A 19,651-nucleotide genomic window follows, 5' to 3' on the forward strand; every position below is an offset into this window, starting at 1 on the left:
GATCATGGTGGTCGTTGCAGCAGCTTTCCGGATGGAGGGGGTTCAAGCGCACCTCTATCTGGATGATTGGCTGATTTGGGCGTTGTTCTACAGGGGAGCCTAAAGGCAACGGAAAGAGTGATCAGTCTCCTGCAGTCCCTGGGCTGAGTGATCAATTTGCCAAAATGCTACTCCTGTCCGTCGCAGTCTCTGGAGTACCTAGACAACTGGACCGGGACTGTGTCTTTGTCAGCATGCAGGCTACAACTCCAGGGCCAATTGTAGAGTCTTCTACAGAAGCTGGCAACCCAGGCATGGGATTACATACAAGGGTTGAGGTCCATAGCAACCACGTTGGATGTCACATGCGGGCCAGGAGTCACATGCGGCCCCTTCAGCTGTCCCTGCTCAGCCGGTGGTCACCTCTCTCAGAGGATTACCAGGTCAAGGTGCCATGGACGCCTTGAGCCAGATCAACGATTCAGTGGTGGCTGACTCCAGAGCATCTGCAAAGGGGTTATCCCTTGGTGATGCCAAACTGGGCTGTAGTTACCACAGATGCCTGCCTTTACGGTTGGGGAGCTCATTACCTTGGTCGGACGGCCCAGGAGTCCCTGGTTCATATACCAGTTGGAGCTGCGGGTGATTCACCTGGCACTCCAGGAGTTTGAGCATCCTGCGGGGGTGTCCCATGCAGGTTCTGTCAGACAATGCAACAGCAGTTGCTTACTTGAACAGACGGGGGAGGGGGTCAAAGAGCTTGTCAGGCTCTCAGTGGCGCACATTGCTGGGGCGGCGAATGTGCAGGCAAGAGTTCCTCAGTTGGAACATTTTGGACCCGGGCAAATTGGAACTTTTGCCGCAGGTGTTTGAACAGATCACGGACCGCTGGGGGATGCCTGTGGTGGACCTCATGGCCAGCAGGGCCAATGCAAAAGTATCGTGATTTTCTTCAGCAGAGGAAGGGAGTTCGGTTCAGGGGGGATCGATGCCATGCTTCAAAGTTGGCCCTCCTGTCTCCTTTACGTGTTCCTGCTATGGCCTATGGTAGGGCGAGTAGTAGGCCGGATTGCGAGGCATCCCGTAAGGGTGATCTTATTGGCACCAGATTAGCTTCGGCGCCCCTGGTATGTGAATCTCATCAGTCTGCTGTTCGATTGCTCGCTCTGCCTGCCTGTTCAGGTTGGGCTTTTGACCCAGGGACCCATTCAGATGGAGGACACCTTCCCCTTTGGTCTTACAGCCTGGCCCTTGAGAGGGCATTTCTCCGAGGACAAGCAGGCTGCTTGTTCTCACGACTGGGTTGACGTCCACGGCAGCCCCCACCAACCGGAAGAAAAACTTCACGGGCGGTCCCGCACGCAGGGCACGCCCACCGCGCATGCGTGGCTGTCTTCCCACTGTGCGCGACCGTTCCCGCTCAGTTTTTTCTATTTCGCGCTGGAGAGAGACGTGTGCCCGTCTCCTAGTCAGCCCCGGAAACCAGATTGCGGCCTAGCCGCGGTTTTTTCTCTTTTTGAGTACTCGTTCGCGTGTTAAAAAAAAAAAAAAAAAACAGCTAAAAAGAGTTTTCCTCGTTTTTAGCCGCGAGGGCGCGTCGTCGCGGCCGCACGGTCGTTTCTTCTTTTTCGGGTGTGCTTTTCACCGCCACCATTGACGATTTTGACTTCGCCGACGCAATTTTTCTGTTGATGTCCTCGAAGGTCCCGAGCGGATTCAAAAAGTGTGGTCGGTGCGGCCGGCAGATCTCGCAGACCGATACTCACGCTTGGTGTCTCCAGTGCCTCGGCCCGGAGCATAATTCCAAGTTGTGCACCTTGTGTCTCGGCTTAAGAAAGCGGACACAGGTGGCGAGGCAAGTTCTGCGGGACCGGCTTTTTGGAACTTGCGCCGGCCCTTCGACGTCGACCTCTACGGCATCGGTGTTGACGGCTGGGTCTTCGGTACCGATGTCGACGAAGTCGGCGCAGACTCTGGCATCGACCCTAGGAATATAGGTACCTTTGGCCCGCCAGCCTGCCGGTGACGGCAGGGGTGAGCGGCAGCGCGGGCAGTCTGCCCCGGCCACTCCCTCTGCTCAGGGCCATCGGGACTGAACCCTGTCGGATCCGATACCTCAAGGCCGGGGGGGGGGGTTCTACCTCCTCCTCGTCTTTTCCGCCGAGCGCCTATGACGGGCATCGCAAGAAAGCCAAGAAGCACCATGATCGGTCAACCACGGCGCACGGGACTGCCAGCTCCGGTACATCGAGGGACGACTCGACGCCCAGGAAGCGGCAGTGCCGGGAGGAGTGTTCCCCCTCGGTCGAAGAGGTGTCGCTGCGTGAGTCTGCGGGTACCTCGGTACCGTCTCCTGGACCCGAGCAGCTTCCAACACCGGCCCCTCTGCCTTTCTCGACAGCGGGCCTTGACTAGTGCCTCCGAGCCATCCTTCCCGAGATCCTGGAAGGGCTGATGCGCCAGGCTCTGCCGGTACCGGGGGTGCTTGCGTCCCCGGCGCCGTTGATGGCGGTGCTGGTGGGCTCTGGCCCGATGCTGAGGCCTCCGACACTGCTTGTGGCGCCGGTGTGGACCGCCACGCAGGTGGAGTCCCCGTCGACGTTGATGGAGGGAGCTTCGTCCCCGCCGGCGCGGAAGTCCACCGCTCGACGCCATCATCGAGGACGTGGTTCCTCGCAGTCGAGACGGGCCCGGTTGAGGTCTGAGCTGAGAGAGCTCATGTCCGACACCGAGGAGGAGGCCTCGTGGGGGGAGGAGGAGGACCCCAGATATTTCTCTCAGAGGAGTCTGTGGGCCTTCCCTCCGACCCCACTCCTTTACCGGAGAGGAAGCTCTCGCCTCCTGAGAGCCTCTCCTTTGCCTCTTTTACCGGGATATGTCCATCAGCATTCCCTTTCCTGTGGTTACTGTGGATGAGCAGAGGGCGGAGATGCTCAAGTCCTCGACTATCCATCACCACCTAGAGAGTCTTCCACGGTGCCGTTGCACAATGTACTTAAGGAGACACTGCTTCGGAACTGGTTGAAGCCACTATCTAATCCCACCATCCTCAAGAAAGCGGAGTCCCAATACAGGATCCACTCAGACCCAGAGTTGATGCGGCCTCAATTGCCTCATGACTCGGTGGTCGTGGACTCTGCTCTCAAAAGGGCACGGAGTTCGAGGGATACCACCTCGGCGCCCCCTGGGCGGGAGTCTCGCACTCTGGACTCGTTTGGGAGGAAGGCCTACCAATCTTCCATGCTCGTGACCCGCATCCAATCATACCAGCTCTACATGAGCATTCACATGCGGAACAATGTGCGGCAACTGGCGGACCTGGTCGACAAGCTCCCTCCGGAGCAGTCCAGGCCTTTTCAGGAGGTGGTCAGGCAGCTGAAGGCGTGCAGAAAGTTCCTGTCCAGGGGTATCTATGACACCTGTGATGTGGCATCTCGAGCTGCGGCCCAAGGTATAGTGATGCGCAGACTCTCATGGCTGCGTGCCTCTGACCTGGACAACCGCACCCAGCAGCGGCTGGCGGATGTCCCTTGCCGGGGGCATAACATTTTCGGTGAGAAGGTCGAGCAGTTGGTGGACCAACTACACCAGTGGGAAACCGCTCTTGACAAGCTCTCCCACCGGGCGCCTTCAGCATCCACCTCTACAGGTGGACGTTTTTCCCGGGCCCGGCAGGCTGCACCCTACGCTTACAGCAAGCGTAGGTACACCCAGCCGGCCCGAAGGCCTCGTCAGGCACAGGGACAGTCCCAGCGCGCTCGTTCCCGTCAACAGCGTGCGCCTAAGCAGCCCCCTGCGCCTCCACAGCAAAAGCAGGGGACGGGCTTTTGACTGGATCCATGGGAACATAGCCGCCATCAAAGTGTCCGTGCTGGACGGCCTGCCGTTCGGGGGGAGGTTGAAACTTTTTCATCAAAGGTGGCCTCTCGTAACCTCAGACCAGTGGGTTCTCCAAATAGTGCGGTGCGGATACACCCTGAATTTGGTCTCTCCTCCACCAAATTGTCCACCGGCAGCCCAGTCCTTCAGCTCCTATCACAAGCGGGTACTTGCAGAGGAACTCTCCACCCTTCTCAGCGCCAATGCGGTTGAGCCCGTGCCACCCGGGCAGGAAGGGCAGGGATTCTATTCCAGGTACTTCCTTGTGGAAAAGAAAACGGGGGGGATGCGCCCCATCCTAGACCTGAGAGGCCTGAACAAATATCTGGTCCGGGAAAAGTTCAGGATGCTTTCCTTGTGCACCCTTCTACCCATGATTCAGAAAGACGATTGGCTATGTTCCCTGGGTTTAAAGGACGCTTACACTCACATCCCGATACTGCCAGCCCACAGACAGTATCTCCGATTCCGTCTGGGGACACGTCACTTTCAGTATTGTGTGCTGCCCTTTGGGCTCGCCTCTGCACCACGGGTGTTCACGAAGTGCCTCGTGGTGGTTGCGGCGTATCTACGCAAGCTGGGGGTGCATGTGTTCCCTTATCTCGACGATTGACTGGTGAAGAGCACCTCAGAGGCAGGAGCTCTTCGGTCCATGCAGTGCACTATTCAACTTCTGGAGCTGCTAGGGTTTGTGATAAATTACCCGAAGTCCCATCTCCAGCCAGTCCAATCTCTGGAATTCATAGGAGCTCTGCTGAATTCCCAGACGGCTCAGGCCTTTCTTCCCGAGGTGAGGGCTCAGAATCTCCTGTCCCTCGCTTCCCAGACCAGAGCGTCTCAACAGATCACAGCTCGGCAGATGTTGAGACTCCTGGGCCATATGGCCTCCACGGTCCATGTGACTCCCATGGCTCATCTTCACATGAGATCTGCTCAATGGACCCTAGCTTCCCAGTGGTGCCAAGCCACCGGGAATCTAGAAGATGTCATCCGCCTGTCCGTCAGTTGCCGCAATTCGCTGCACTTGTGGACAATTCGGACCAATTTGACCCTGGGACATCCATTCCAAATTCCGCAGCCCATGAAAGTGCTGACGACGGATGCATCTCGCCTGGGGTGGGGAGCGGGCTCCGCACCCCCGGGGGTGTGGTCCCCCCCCCCAGGAACAAGATTTTCAGGTCAACCTCCCGGAGCTCCGAGCGGTCTGGAACGCACTGAAGGCCTTCAGGGATCGGCTGTCCTACCAAATCATCCATATTCGGACAGACAGTCAGGTTGCAATGTATTACATCAACAAGCAGGGGGGCACCGGATCTCGCCCCCTGTGCTAGGAAGTCATCAGGATGTGGCATTGGGCCTGCCAGTTTGGCATGCGTCTCCAAGCCACATACCTGGCAGGCGTAAACAGTCTGGCCGACAGGCTGAGCAGAGTCATGCAACCGCACGAGTGGTTGCTCCATTCCAGAGTGGTACGCAAGATCTTCCGAGAGTGGGGCACCCCCCTCACTGGACCTTTTTGCCTCTCAGACCAACCACAAGCTGCCTCTGGTCTGTTCCAGACTACAGGCACAGGGCAGACTGGCGTTGGATGCCTTTCTCCTTCATTGGGGGAACAACCTCCTGTATGCTTATCCTCCCATACCTTTGGTGGGGAAGACCTTGCTGAAGCTCAAGCAAGACCACGGCACCATGATTCTGATAGCGTCTTTTTGGCCCCGTCAGATCTGGTTCCCTCTACTTCTGGAGTTGTCCTCCGAAGAACCGTGGAGATTGGAGTGTTTTCCGACTCTCATTTCGCAGAACGACAGAGTGCTTCTGCACCCCAACCTTCAGTCTCTGGCTCTCACGGCTTGGATGTTGAGGGCGTAGATTTTGCTTCGTTGGGTCTGTCTGAGGGTGTCTCCCGTGTCTTGCCTCTAGAAAAGATTCCACTAAGAGGAGTTACTTTTCCAAGTGGAGGAGGTTTGTCGTTTGGTGTTAGAGCAAGGCCCTAGAACCTTGTTCTTGTCCTGCACAGAACCTGCTTGAATACCTTCTGCACTTATCAGAGTCTGGTCTCAAGACCAACTCAGTAAGGAATCACCTTAGTGCTTACCATTATCGTGTAGAGGGTAAAGCCATCTCTGGAGAGCCTTTAATCGTTCGATTCATGAGAGGCTTGCTTTTGTCAAGGCCCCCTGTCAAGCCTCCTGCAGTGTCATGGGATCTCAATGTTGTCCTCACCCAGCTGACGAAGCCTCCTTTTGAGCTACTGAATTCTTGCCATCTGAAGTACTTGACCTGGAAGGTCATTTTCTTGGTGGCAGTTACTTCAGCTCGTAGAGTCAGTGAGCTTCAAGCTCTGGTAGCTCATGCTCCTTATACCAAATTTCATCATAACAGAGTAGTACTCCGCACTCGCCCTAAGTTCTTTGCAAAGGTGGTGTCTGAGTTCCATCTTAACCAGTCAATTGTCTTGCCAACATTCTTTCCCAGACCGCATACCCGCCCTGCTGAACGTCAGTTGCACACATTGGACTGCAAGCGAGCGTTGGCCTTCTATTTGGAGCGGACGCAGCCCCACAGACAGTCCGCCCAATTGTTTATTTCTTTTGACCCCAATAGGAAGGGGGTCGCTGTCGGGAAACGCACCATCTCCAATTGGCTAGCAGATTGCATTTCCTTCACTTACGCTCAGGCTGGGCTGGCTCTTGAGGGTCATGTCACGGCTCATAGTGTTAGAGCCATGGCAGCGTCGGTGGTATCTCGTTTGCATCTGAACCAGGCTCTGGTGTTGCCAGCTTTTTGCCTGGAGGACTATCCTGCCGAATTCCGGGTACTACAATGTTTGGATGTTCGTCGCATTCTTAAGCGTTACCTGAAGGTCACTAATTCTGCCATTCTGATCATATTTTTGTCCTTCATGCTGGCCTCAAGAAAGGAAACATGGCATCCTATGCCACTGGTGATTTGTTTGCAGGAGGTGATAGTTTTGACTTTGCGTAGCTATGGGTAAATCTCCTCCCTTGCAGGTGCGGGCATGCTCCACAAGAGCACAGGAGGTGTTGCGTGCTGAGTTTCATTTTTTTTTCAATGGAGGACATTTGCAGGGCTGCCATGTGTGCTTTGGTGCATTTCTTTACTAAGCATTATAAATTGGACGTGGTGGCCCGTCAGGATATGGCATTTGATGCTTCAATCATTTCTTCTGGGGTGGCTGTTTCCCGCCCTACTTGAGGACTGCTTTGGTACATCCTGCAAGTCTTTGGATTGATCTGTGGGACACTATGAAAGGAAAAATTAGTTCTTAACTAATAATTTTCTTTTCTTTAGTCCCAACAAATCTAGAGGCACACCCTGTCTGAGACTATATTTTCTGAGGTTTGTTTGGGTTTCACATTTCATTCCTGATGTTGAGTTCCTGCGTTCGGTTTCTTTCTTTAAAAAAGAAAAAAAAGGATAATGCAGTATCCACTTCAGTGACTTCTGCCTCCCGCTTAGGTGGCTGAGGTTCCAAATTTGGTTCGCGGAGACAGAAGAGTGTGTGGTTTGGTTGGATTTCTGAATTTCCACTTCTTTGGTATCAGCAGTATTGAAGCTGGCTGCTTGTGACCATATAAAGCTATCTCTGACGTTCTCTCTCTATTTCCATCTGCTAGTAGAAGGACATAACCCACAAGTCTCAGGATTGATTTGTTGGGAGTAATGGAAAGAAAATTATCAGGTAAGAACTAATTTTTCCTTCACACATGTAATTGCAGACACACAGCTAAATTGGTATACCACAATCTACATGTGTAAATATCTGCAGTTTTTTGTCACATTCAATTGCAATAGTTATCTGTGTATTGGCCTTAGTCTTCTTGAACCTGAGGCAAGGAAAGGTTAAGCAGCTTGCTCATGATGATTAGATTTCAACCAGACTTCCCTGATTCTCAGCCTGCTGCGCCATATACCCACTATTTTGTAAACCTACATGTATAGCTGCTAATTAGGAGGCCTCGATCCTTATTTTCAAATTGTACGGAGAAATAAGCACTAGAGAATAAGGGGGAGATCTCCCTTAATCTCTCCAGTTAAGGGCTGGTCCAAATGAGCAGTTCATGTGCAAGATGCAAGAGAGCTGCTGTAAATCCCAGCAATATATTGGGACATACATATGCATTCATTTTCTGAAATGGGGAAAGACGCATGTAGATTTTGGTTCCACCCAAGCCCTGCTCCAACCACACACCTTGCAGTCTTCATGTAGTTCCAAAAATACTAGGACTAGGGGGCATGTGATGAAACTACAGTGTAGTAAATTTAAAACAAATCAGAGAAAATGTTTCTTCACCCAACGCATAATTAAACTCTGGAATTTGTTGCCGGAGAACGTGGTGAAGGCGGTTAGCTTAGCAGAGTTTAAAAAGGGGTTAGATGGTTTCCTAAAGGAGAAGTCCATAAACCACTGCTAAATGGACTTGGGAAAAATCCACAATTCCAGGAATAACATGTATAGAATGTTTGTACGTTTGGGAAGCTCGCCAGGTGCCCTTGGCCTGGATTGGCCGCTGTCGTTGACAGGATGCTGGGCTCGATGGGCCCTTGGTCTTTTCCCAGTGTGGCATTACTTATGTACTTATGTATGTACACAGTAGTAGTAGTTAAATGTTAGCTTTCCAAAATTGAGTTTTTTTGTGTGCATATGATGTACATGTGTATGTACAGGTATTAACATGTATAAATTGTGCATAAGGCTTCTAGAATAAAGGTCATTGTCTTAAACACTGTACTTTAGGCAGATATATATTCCCTTTAGGGATGATACGTGCTGTGTTTATGCATGTTAGTGCTGGATGAGAGTGAGTGTGGGTGCTACTCCTGGGGTGAAGGCTACCCAGTGTCTGTATTGCTTCAGCGGTGAGGAGCAAAATATGTGTGAGGGGAAGGTGTTACAGGGTGAATGTGCAGTGGTGTTGGTTCTCCATATGTGGTACATGCCCCCTTGGTATTCTTAGAACCCCAACATGCAGGAGGTTGTTTATCCCATCTGAGGACCACTAAAGGCAGCTTTTGGAATCCTTAGTTTCTGTGCTAAGGGAAGCACAGATGTATCCCAATCAGAATTCTGTCCTGAATGAAAGTTAACAAGGGAGCAGAATGTGCAGATCTGCAGTAAGTTTTGCCTGTTTAATTTAGGGCGGTGAGAGTAAAGGGGGAGGGTCAGAACTCAGGAGTGAGTAGGGGGTTGTACTGTAATGCTTCTGTAGTTGTACCTAACACTTATTAGCTAATTTTATCCTTCACTGTACTTCTAGCCAGCAGGACAGGTTCTTTGCCTTTGGCTTTTACATAGTACTACTTCTGTACCCTCCTTCCAAACCCCCCCCCCCCCCCCCCACACCAAAAAAATAAAAAAAAACTAGTTCAATGACAGAGGCAGGGATGTGCAGCATTGCCAATAAGCATCCTTCTGGATTGCAAATCACTTCCTGCTTCTCCTTGCCTTGCTCCATTGCTGCATCTCCATGTGATGCTCATCTTAACCTTTTGGTCTTGCTGCACTTAGGAACTGGAATCATGCAGTCTTGCATAATTATGTATACTGTTTATAAATTGTGCATAAAACTTCCTTGCACATAATTGCATAATTCCCCAGGGTGAAATATTATGTGCATGGCTGCCAGAGCTTATTTGAAGCAGCTATATCAGTGGAATGGAAAAGACTAATTTCCTATATGCTTTTTAGGTATTCTATAATACTCTTTTAGTATTTTTAAATGAAACTATTAGACTTTCACTTAGAGGCTTACTGCTTTTAGCATTTTGGATTCTCAGAAAGGGAGATGATTAAATGGATAAGGAATGGTACATTTGGGGCTTTCAAGAATAAAGTGTTAGTGTGTATATACATGTGTATATATATTTACACATTCACTTTCAGTTAATAATCTCTTGACCTTGAGCTACGTGACTGGTTGACAGGTTTTGTATTGACTGACTAAATATTACAAAACTACATAAAATATCAACTTGAGCATAAGATAACATAATTACATCATTTATCGGTATAGTTGAATAAGTTGAGGAGATCTCAACGAGGGCATTTTTCTTTGTTTGACATATTTTCATTGCCTGCTAGGTGTCAGGTTATAGTTTTTTTTTTTTTTTTTTTCATTTAATACTGTGTGAGAACTTTCCTCAGGCCTTACAAGGACTTAGAAACATTTTTACTTTTTAAAACTATAAGTTGCAGTTTAATCCAGTGGTTCCCAAACCTGGTCCTGGAGGCACGCCAGCTATTCAGGTTTTCAGGATATCCACAATGAATATTCATTGCATAAACTAATTTACCTACAATTGAATTCACAGTTAAACATCAAATTTATTAAAGATTATATAAAATCTTATTCATATAAATCAAAATGACCATGTAGTTCCTTGGACCAACCCCCCACATACATAGCTTGACTAGACACAAACATCCAAAATTGATGAATATCTCTGATGACCCTGCCAAAACCCGAGGTATTGTAAAACAGTCACTGTAGAAAGCATAGCTTAAAGTCTGTCTTTAATTATCAACTGTACCATAACTATCATGAAAATAACAAAAAAAAAAACACTTTTGCCGTCACTGGTCATCCCAAACATACATTATTATTATTATTTGTATAGCGCTACCAGACGCACGCAGCGCTGAACACCTGACATAGAGAGACAGTCCCTGCTCAATAGAGCTTACAATCTAAAAATAATACAGACAGACAAGGGTGAGGGGAAGTACTGGTTGAGAAAGAACAAGGGGAGGCAATTGAGTAGTAGCTAGGAGCCAAAAGCAGTGGTGAAAAGGTGGGTTTTCAGCATAGATTTGAAAACAGAGATGGAGCTAGACGTACAGGTTCAGGAAGTCTATTCCAGGCATAAGGTTCCGCGAGGGAAAAGGAACAAAGTCTGGAGTTAGCAGTGGTGGAGAAGGGGGACGACAAGAGAGATTTGTCCAGTGAGCGGAGTTCACGGGTAGGAATGTATGGAGAGATGAGAGTGGAGAGGTAATGGGGAGCTGCAGAATGGATGCATTTACATAAGCATTGCTGTTCAATAAGGAGGTTCCACAAGAAACCATGCACAGTCCAGGTGCTCAGTTGATACAAATTGTGTCCCAACTCTCCAAGCTGTACATGACTGTGCCAGAGCCAATGGTGGGAGGCGGGGATAGTGCTGGGCAGACTTGTATGGTCTGTGCCCTGAAAAAGACAAGTACAAATCAAGGTAAGGTATACACAAAAAAAAGTGGCACATTTCTTGGGCAGACTGGATGGACCGTGCAGGTCTTTTTCTGCCGTCATCTACTATGTTACTATGACATGTTTCGCTCAAGGTGTCTTCAGGAACCGGAGCTCAAAACATACTTGACTTGAACCGTATAGAAATGGAGCTGATGCTGAATTCAGTTGTAGGTAATTGGTTTATGCCATATTTTATATTACCTTTTTAGATTGTGAACCCAGTTTTAGTATCTTCACAATGAATATTCATGAGAGATTTGCATGCAGTGAAGGCAGGGCATGCAAGTTTCTCTCATGAATATTCATTGTGGAAATCCTGAAAACCTGACTGGCTGGGGTGCCTCCAGGACCAGGTTTGGGAACTACTGATTTACTCGAAACGCTGCCTGTACATACAAGTATGTGTTCTAAAATAATTAACCTATAATTAACATACATGAGCACAGTTATGACTTCTCTTAGAACATTATACCAAAGAAATGTTCAGATTGGGGTATTGTATTGCAAACATCAGTCATAAAGTAACCAGCACACAATTTTATGGAAATGGCACTAGTCTTCCTTGTGCAGGAAACATAGCCCTCTATTAGGTTTACTTATTGACCCGTGGTAACTTGAGGTTAAAATAATCCCTGAAGTGCAAGGGGGCCCGGGGTGAGGCAACCAGAAAGACAGTACCAAATAGTTGCAACATAAGCAGTACTTCTTCCCAAGGCTAGTCAGAGGTAAATGATGCTATTTGATACTGGTGGGATCCTGATTCATTGGAGACTGCTGGCTGTCAAACTAGAGCAGGAGCAATGGCAAGGATATGCATACTGAAAGAAATGAGTTGGAGACAATAACATGTTTGAAGAAATTCACTACTAGGTGCAATATCCTCTTGTTTTGTACCACCTGTTTTAGTTAGCGAATCTCTTAAAAAAAATTTGTTTTGTATTTGGAGTTTTATATCCTAGTACACTTAAAAGTAATTTTAGATATTAGTTTTGCCAGTAAGCTGCTTCCTATTAAAATTTTGTGTAAACTCAGGAATGTTTATAACTACCAGACCAGTAAAACTTTAGGGAATGTGAAACTTCTGCCCTTCAACCTGCTGCAGTAGCATACCTAGACCTAGTTTTTTGGGTGGGCCCAGAATAAGTTCGTAGGCCCTTCCATTCTCTTCCCCCCCCCCCCCCCCCCCCCCCCCGTAGATATGTAAAATATACAGGGGTTTTTTTTTTCCACCTTCCTCATAGCAATCCCCTGACCACCTCTCTGAGCCCTCTATAGATTTTCTTTAACTGAATTGAGTGTGGAGATTCAAGTCACTGTTCCTTATTCTGCTAGACTAGTCCATACTAGTGTTGTATTCCCTTACCAGCAGCTGGGAGGCAGAGAAATTTGAGTACTCTGTGACCTCACTGATATAAGGAGTGGTGCAGCCTGAACGCCAGCATTTTTTGTGCCTCCAGCAGATGGTGCAGGGCAGACTGGTTCAACAGGATAGAAGGATAGGCCTGACTCCTAGACCAACTATTGTCCTGAGGTAGTCTGTGGCCAGTACGCCCTGGGAATTGAGCTACAGACCTTTCTCCAGTTGAACTCAGTAGCATTGTTCTCTGACCCTGAGCTTAGCTGTGGTGAAGTGGGGTAGCCCAAGCGAGCATGAGAGCTATGCGAGTTTTGGAGTAGGTGTTGAGTCAGGTCCTGCAGCTGCAATGGGAGCAGAAGGTGTTCAGATCTATGGGAGCTAGTTTCAGCATCAAGGCTAGCTCCTTTTGCCTGCAGTATGATCAGACAGATTTGGTGGTGCGTGGCACCAGGGAGCTGCAACCAGAGTAGACTGCTTGGTTGTAGCCATTGGCTCCCTTGTCATAGACCGAGGATGGAATGTGTTTTGGTGGAAATGGAGACCATATTGCTGCCAGACCACATGGGAGTAACTTGTTCCTATCAGGCCAGTTTGTGGCTCCCTTGGGGGGATGGGGGTGGGGATGGAATTGCTCTCATCACTGTGTGTGGGGGCCAGAACCCCAGTATAGAGCTTGGGCCTTGATTTGGTACAGGCACTCTGAAGCCATTTCTGCCTTGCAGTGGCAAAAGGAAGCAAATGCTTCAGTGAAAATAGGCACTTCCTTTTTTTTACCATTGCAGAACAAATTTGAGTGGCCTTTGTTTACAAGGGTCCTGAAAGGATCTAGACTTGGGGCCTATACCAGGGCCCAGGCGCAGTAGTCAATGTCCCATGTACCTCACTAGCAGGTCAGATGATGACATGGGCCAATTCTACTACTACTACTACTACTACTTAACATTTCTAGAGCGCTACTAGGGTTACGCAGCGCTGTACAATTTAACAAAGAGAGACAGTCCCTGCTCAAAGAGCTTACAATCTAATAGACAAGTGAACGGTCGGTCCGATAGGGGCAGTCAAATTGGGGCATTCTGGATTCACTGAACGGTAAGGGTTAGGTGCCGAACGCAGCATTGAAGAGGTGGGCTTTAAGCAAAGACTTGAAGACGGGCAGGGAGGGGGCTTGGCGTAAGGGTTCAGGAAGGTTGTTCCAAGCATAGGGTGAGGCGAGGCAGAATGAGCGGAGCCTGGAGTTGGCGGTGGTGGAGAAGGGTACTGAGAGGAGGGATTTATCTTCTGCTTGTGTTAACTTGGGAGGAGTCGGGGGAGGGAGGGTGCTTGAGGATGAAGAGACCATCAGGAGAACTGTCCCTTGAGGAGGATGACAAAAGTTGCCTGTAGTTTTAGCTTTTTCAGAGAGATCAACCTTTCATTGACCAAGTAGTTGAGGGTGGTCCAACAGGAAGCCTCTAAATAGTGATCCAGTCTTGGAAGGCCTCTGCAAGCATCCCAAAGCCTTTCTCCTCCACAAGGTTCTTTTGCAGATAAGCCCTGGATTTTGTGCTAAAAGATACAAAAGTGTTGGGCAGTTTGTATTCTTTGCCACAGGGGGACATACATGGATCACTTACTAGTGTTGCCTGAGATTGGTGCCTTTAATAGTCAGTGATAGAAGAACACCACCTTCCCAGTGGAGGGTGGAAAGGTGAAGGATGCACATGACGAGGGTGGAGCACTACCTCCTGCTTTGGCCTTTCGGGTGGCGATTTGTGGGGACTGTATAGCAAGAGCTGTACCATGTTGGGTACAGCAGTTTCCAGTGCCCTCTTAGGTAGCAAGTCTGGCACAGTATTTTTGACTGATGGTGTGATCTGATTATGGTCTCTGCTTGCTCAGTGGCTGCAGTGGTAGCAACCCAGCATTGACTATGGCTGGCTGTATAACTCATTCTCTGAGAGCTAGGAGATCTTTGCATTGAGCACACACAATTTCTCACTAACTGGGAGATAATCATACATGTGACACTTGGTGCAAAAGACTAGATGTCACCCCTCTCGCTGCTGGACTGCTGTCTGCATCTTAGTATTATAGAGTTATTTAAAACTTCTTCAGGCACAAGGGATATTAGATGAATGGGTGTTGGATAATTTTGTTCCTTAAATAAATGAATGAAGCAATTTAAAAGCTTGAATGCCAAAATGGTGGATGACACCATGTGAGACGTATGATAAAGTGAAGCAGCCAGTGCAGCTACAGGACATGAAACACATCTTGGAATCCCTATGGATTGAAATTCCATGTGTAAAGGAAAAAAGGATAGTGATAGGCGTATACTACCATCTACCTAGCCAGGATAAAGAGACAGATGTAGAAATTAATGAAATTAGAGAGGCTAATGAACTGGGGAACACGATGATAATGGGTGATATCAATTACCCAGATATTGACTGGATAAATGTAACATCAATGCATGCTAGAGGTGAAATTCCTTGATGGAATCAAGGATTGCTTTATGGATCAGCTGGTTCAGGAGCCAACAAAAGGAGGAACAATTCTAGACCTAGTCCTTAGTGGAGCGAATGATCTGGTGCAGGAGATAATGGTGCTTGGGCATGTTACAACAGTGATTGTAACATGATCAGATTTGTTATAAGCTCTGGAGTAAGTACACACAGGACATCCATATATTAGCATTTAAGTTTCAAAATGGAGACTAAGATAAATTGAAAAGAACGGTGAAAAAAAAAAACTTGAGGAGCAGCTGCAAAGGTCAAAAGTTTACATTGTTCTATGGACAGACAAGTCGAAAGTGGAGCTCTTCAGGTAATACAGATCCAATTATATCTGATGTAAATCAAATACATCTTTCTACAGTAAGAACATCATACCAGAAGTAAACATGGTGGTTGGTAGTGTGGTGATATGGGGAGCTTTTGTTGCCATGGGTTTTGGAGAACTTGCCATTATTGAAGGAACCACGATCAAACTGAAATGTTCAGTTGGGTTGGGTTATGCAGCAAGACAATGATCCAAAACACAAAAGTTTGCATCTGAATGGCTGAGGAGAAAAAAAATTCATTTTGTATTGGTCTAGTCAAGTCCCAACTTGAACCCAATAGAGGTGCTGTGGCAGCACCTGAAAACGAGCAGTTCGATCACAAAAGGCTATAAATGTGTCTGAATTAATTAAAGCAGGTTTTCAGAGTGGCCTAAAATTCCACAACAGCAATGTGAAACACTGATACAAAATTATAGGAAATGTTTGGTTGTAATTATTTCTGTGAAGGTGGTGCAGCTAGTTATTAAGTTTAGGGTCCCACAATTGACATAAACAGTCTGGTCTAAGTTGGCAAAGTCTGAGGAAGTGTCGGATGTGCAGCGATTCACTTCCTCCTCCTGCTGTGTGATTTCTGCGGGGTAGGGGAGAGAGACCTGATGTTGGTACTGAGCAGAATTCTGCACAATTAGAGGTCTGTGCATTCTACGAGCTGGGGGAATTCTGGAGTAATCTGTTATGATGCATATAACATTGAACAATGTTAGTAGTTGAAAAGTTTCAAATATAATACATGAAATGTTTGGGCTTTTATTTTTAAATTAATTATGCCATCCTGTTTTGAGTTCAATACTGTCACTTTTTTGTGAGTTTAATTGTGTTTGTATTCTATTTTCAGAGGTCATTCACCCTAATTCTAGAAGCTTGGGACTGGGATAATGAAACAAAAATAGGTGAGTGTAAAAATTCTTGACTTCTTCACATAACTTATTCTGGTATTGAGCATATACATGTACATTTTGACCTAACTGTGGCATAAATATAATTTTCTTCTGTGAATACAACAGTGAAATGGAATTTGAGACCATAGCCATGGTGTAAATGTTAACCTTTTAACATCCATTAGTATTGGAAACAACTTGTTTTAAAAGCTGAGATGGTTGAGGTTTTGCATTCAAGAATATTGGGTACAGAGCTACAGTAGAAAAATAGTGTCTCACATCTAACATCTAGGAGATTCATAAGGGTATCTAATTTTTAGTGGGTTGCAGAATCCAAGACATTGTCTACAATCTGGGTGACTGAAGAATTACATTAATGGTAAAATCTGGCTATGGTATACTTAAAATTTAAGTAAACTTTGTGATGTCCTACATATTGGCTGGAGTGGCTGATAGACAAGTATGATGTGAATCACTCATCCAGTTTGTAACCCAGTTGAGTAATAAATGGGGTTTCAATTCAAGGAAAACAGGCTATTACTGAAATGCCTCTGAGATCAGTCCTGAAGCTGTTTCTGCTTAATATGTAAGTGATATTACAGAAGTGTGTTAGGAAGGGTTTGCTTATCTTTGTAAGATTTAAGATTTGCAATAAGTCCAAAACTTTGCTGCGCGACTCATTTTCCACCAAAGTCGCTATGCTCACATTAGCCCTCTCTTTAAGTCACTCCACGGGCTCCCTATCCGTTTCCGTATTCAATTCAAACTTCTCTTATTGACCTATAAGTGCATTCACTCTGCCGCTCCCCAGTATCTCTCCACTCTTGCCTCTCCCTACACCCCCCCCCTCGGGTACTCCGTTCTGTAGATAACTCTCTCATCTGTCCCCTTCTCCTCTATTGCTAATTCCAGACTCCGTTCCTTTTATCTCGCTGCACCTCACGCCTGGAATAGACTTCCCGAGCTTATACGTCTAGCCCCGTCTTTGGCCGTTTTCAAGTCCGAACTTAATCCCACCTCTTTACCACTGCTTTTGACTCCTAACCACTTGCCCTGTCCTTTTATCTTCCTCTTTATTCCCTTTCCCTTACCCTTAATTGTTCTGTCTACCTGTCTTATCTAGTTTGTAAGCTGTTTGAGTAGGGACTGTCTTGTTTGTGTATGGCGTACAGTGCTGCGTATGCCTTATAGCGCTATAGAAATTAGTAGTAGGAATGGATGTTCCTGTTGGGAGTAGACATCTCAAAACTACAGCCTGCCAAACAATTTTATCTAGCCTGCAGTGCTTTCTTGGTTGAGGTCCAAGTATTCATAAGAAATGAGGGGAAACAAGTACTCCCACACTATCAAACCAAATAGAAGAAGGCAGTGGCATTCCTAGGCTGCCTGACACCCGGGGCGGATTGCAGATGCGCCCCCCCCCCCCCCCGGATGCAGCGCGGTCCCCCTCCGGCGAAATTACACCCTCCCCCCCGGCCTGTTGGCTGAGTCCGCTCGTTCCCTCCCTGCTGCTCCCTCTGCCCCGGAACAGGAAGTAACCTGTTTCGTTCAGAGGGAGCAGCAGGGAAGGAACGAGCGGACTCGGCCAACAGTTGCGCGGCACCCCCCCCCCCCCCCCCCCCCCCCAGCGGCGTGCACCCGGGGTGGACCGCCCCCCCCTTGGTACGCCACTGGAAGAAGGGAAGGTCAAATAGTGACCACACAAAAGATCAAAATTACTCCAGTTTTTTTATATATGTATATTACAATAGTAAGAAGCTGGGGTAAACATTATTACATCTCACAATAGTCCAGATAGGTTACGTGACCTCTTATGGCCTATGCCATTTCAGGTCAACGACCTTTGCTAATGATTTTAATCATTTGTGACACCTCCAGCATTCAATGTGTCAACCAGCTTAGTATCAAAAATGTCAATAGAAACAATTTATTGAAAATCCTAATAACATATGCTAGATAAACCTAAGTGCTATTTTTTTTTAATCTTCTACTTCTCTCCACTTGTTCTGAAAAGTCGACAAGATGCCCACAGCAAAGTGTAGTAAGGTGTTTCAGCAGCACTTGTGCTGCCTTCCGGGGTTAGATAAATGTTCCAAGTAGCAAATTCAAACACACACTGAACCGCTTCCACCTTGAAGTACTGCCCAGCCCTGACAGTACTTGAAGCTGGAAGCGGTTCAGTGAGTTTTTGAATTTTATTACTTGGGAAGTTTAACCCCAGAAGCAGGCATAAGTGCTGCCAAAATGCCTTACTACACGTTGCTGTGAGCATCTTGTCGACTTTTCAGAACAAGTGGAGAAGTAGAAGATAAAGCTGTGATGTTTCGATTTTGAATAAATAGTTTCTTTTGACATTTTTTATATTAAGCTGGTTGACACATTAAATGCTGGAGGTGTTACAAATTATTAAAATCATTAGCAAATATAGTTGATCTGGAATGGCATAGGCCATAAGAGGTCATGTGACCTGTATGGATCATTATGCGATGTAATATGACATTCACCACATCTTTTTATAAAATTTCTTGAGCAATTTTTGATCTTTTGTGTGTTGTCACTAGACATTCCCTTCTTTTTTTTTGTTTGAGGTCCAAGTGTTGCCAGCAGCATGAAGAGTGGCCCAAGCCATAGCAAGTGCAGAGGGATGTGCAGCTAGACCCACACCATCTCATTAAGGGGTCTTTTTACTGAGGTGTGCTGGTGTAGACGCATGTATTAGACGTGTGCAGTTCCATTTTTCAGTGCACTTTTTAAAAAAAAAAAAAGCCTCTTTTTTAAAAAGCCGAAAATGGACGTACGGCAAAATTTGGTGTGTCCATTTTGGGCCAGAGACCTTACCCCGCCACCCATTCCCCTAGCAGTCTTGTGCGTTAACCGGGTGGTAATTGTCAGTATGCCAGAAATTTTATGGGGCGTAGTATAGAAAATGAAATTACCGCCTGGGCCACGTGGTATCCAGGTGGTAGTTAAAAATTGACACACGTAGGACGTGCATATGCGCCTATGTGGCTTAGTAAAAGGGCCCCTAAGTCTGCTGCAGCTGCTCACCTATGGAGAAACCCCCCCCCCCCAGTAAGTGTGGGGCCATTCAGACTCCAGCACGCTTCAATACGCTTCTGGTCTCGCCCCCTTCGACATAAACCTCTGAGGTATGCTTTCGGAGGGGGCAGGGACCATTGGCAGTGCACCAGAGAGTCTGAACAGCATGCAGCCACAGACTTGGGGGGGATGCGGGTGGGCAGAAGCAGCCCTTTGTTTTTGTGTGTGTGAGGGGGGAAGTTGGCAGCATCCCAAGTAGTGGTTGGGGGTGGTGGTGTCCCCAGAAGTGGTAGTGGGTTGAGGGTAGCAGATACCATACATGGGAGAGATGGGGAGAGGGTGCAGATGCTGGACACATGGAAGGTGGGAATCGGGAGATGTTGAATAAGGGGGGGGGGGGGGTAAAGGAGACAAGGATACATAGGAAGATGGAAGGGAGAAATTGGAT

The 19,651-nt window shown here is 47.6% G+C and overlaps 1 protein-coding gene across 2 annotated transcripts in view; it reads left to right on the forward strand.

Annotated features, from left to right (window-relative positions):
- The window catches only part of JAG2 (jagged canonical Notch ligand 2), a 328,883-nt gene that overhangs the window by 107,857 nt on the left and 201,375 nt on the right, over positions 1 to 19,651 (forward strand). For both annotated transcript variants that reach the window (XM_030213667.1, XM_030213668.1), the window contains exon 3: positions 16,122 to 16,176. In XM_030213667.1, coding sequence (XP_030069527.1) covers positions 16,122 to 16,176 — 55 coding nt within the window. The remainder of the gene's footprint in view (positions 1 to 16,121; positions 16,177 to 19,651) is intronic.

This window comes from Microcaecilia unicolor, chromosome 9, assembly GCF_901765095.1.
Source record: "Microcaecilia unicolor chromosome 9, aMicUni1.1, whole genome shotgun sequence".
Taxonomy (NCBI): domain Eukaryota; kingdom Metazoa; phylum Chordata; class Amphibia; order Gymnophiona; family Siphonopidae; genus Microcaecilia; species Microcaecilia unicolor.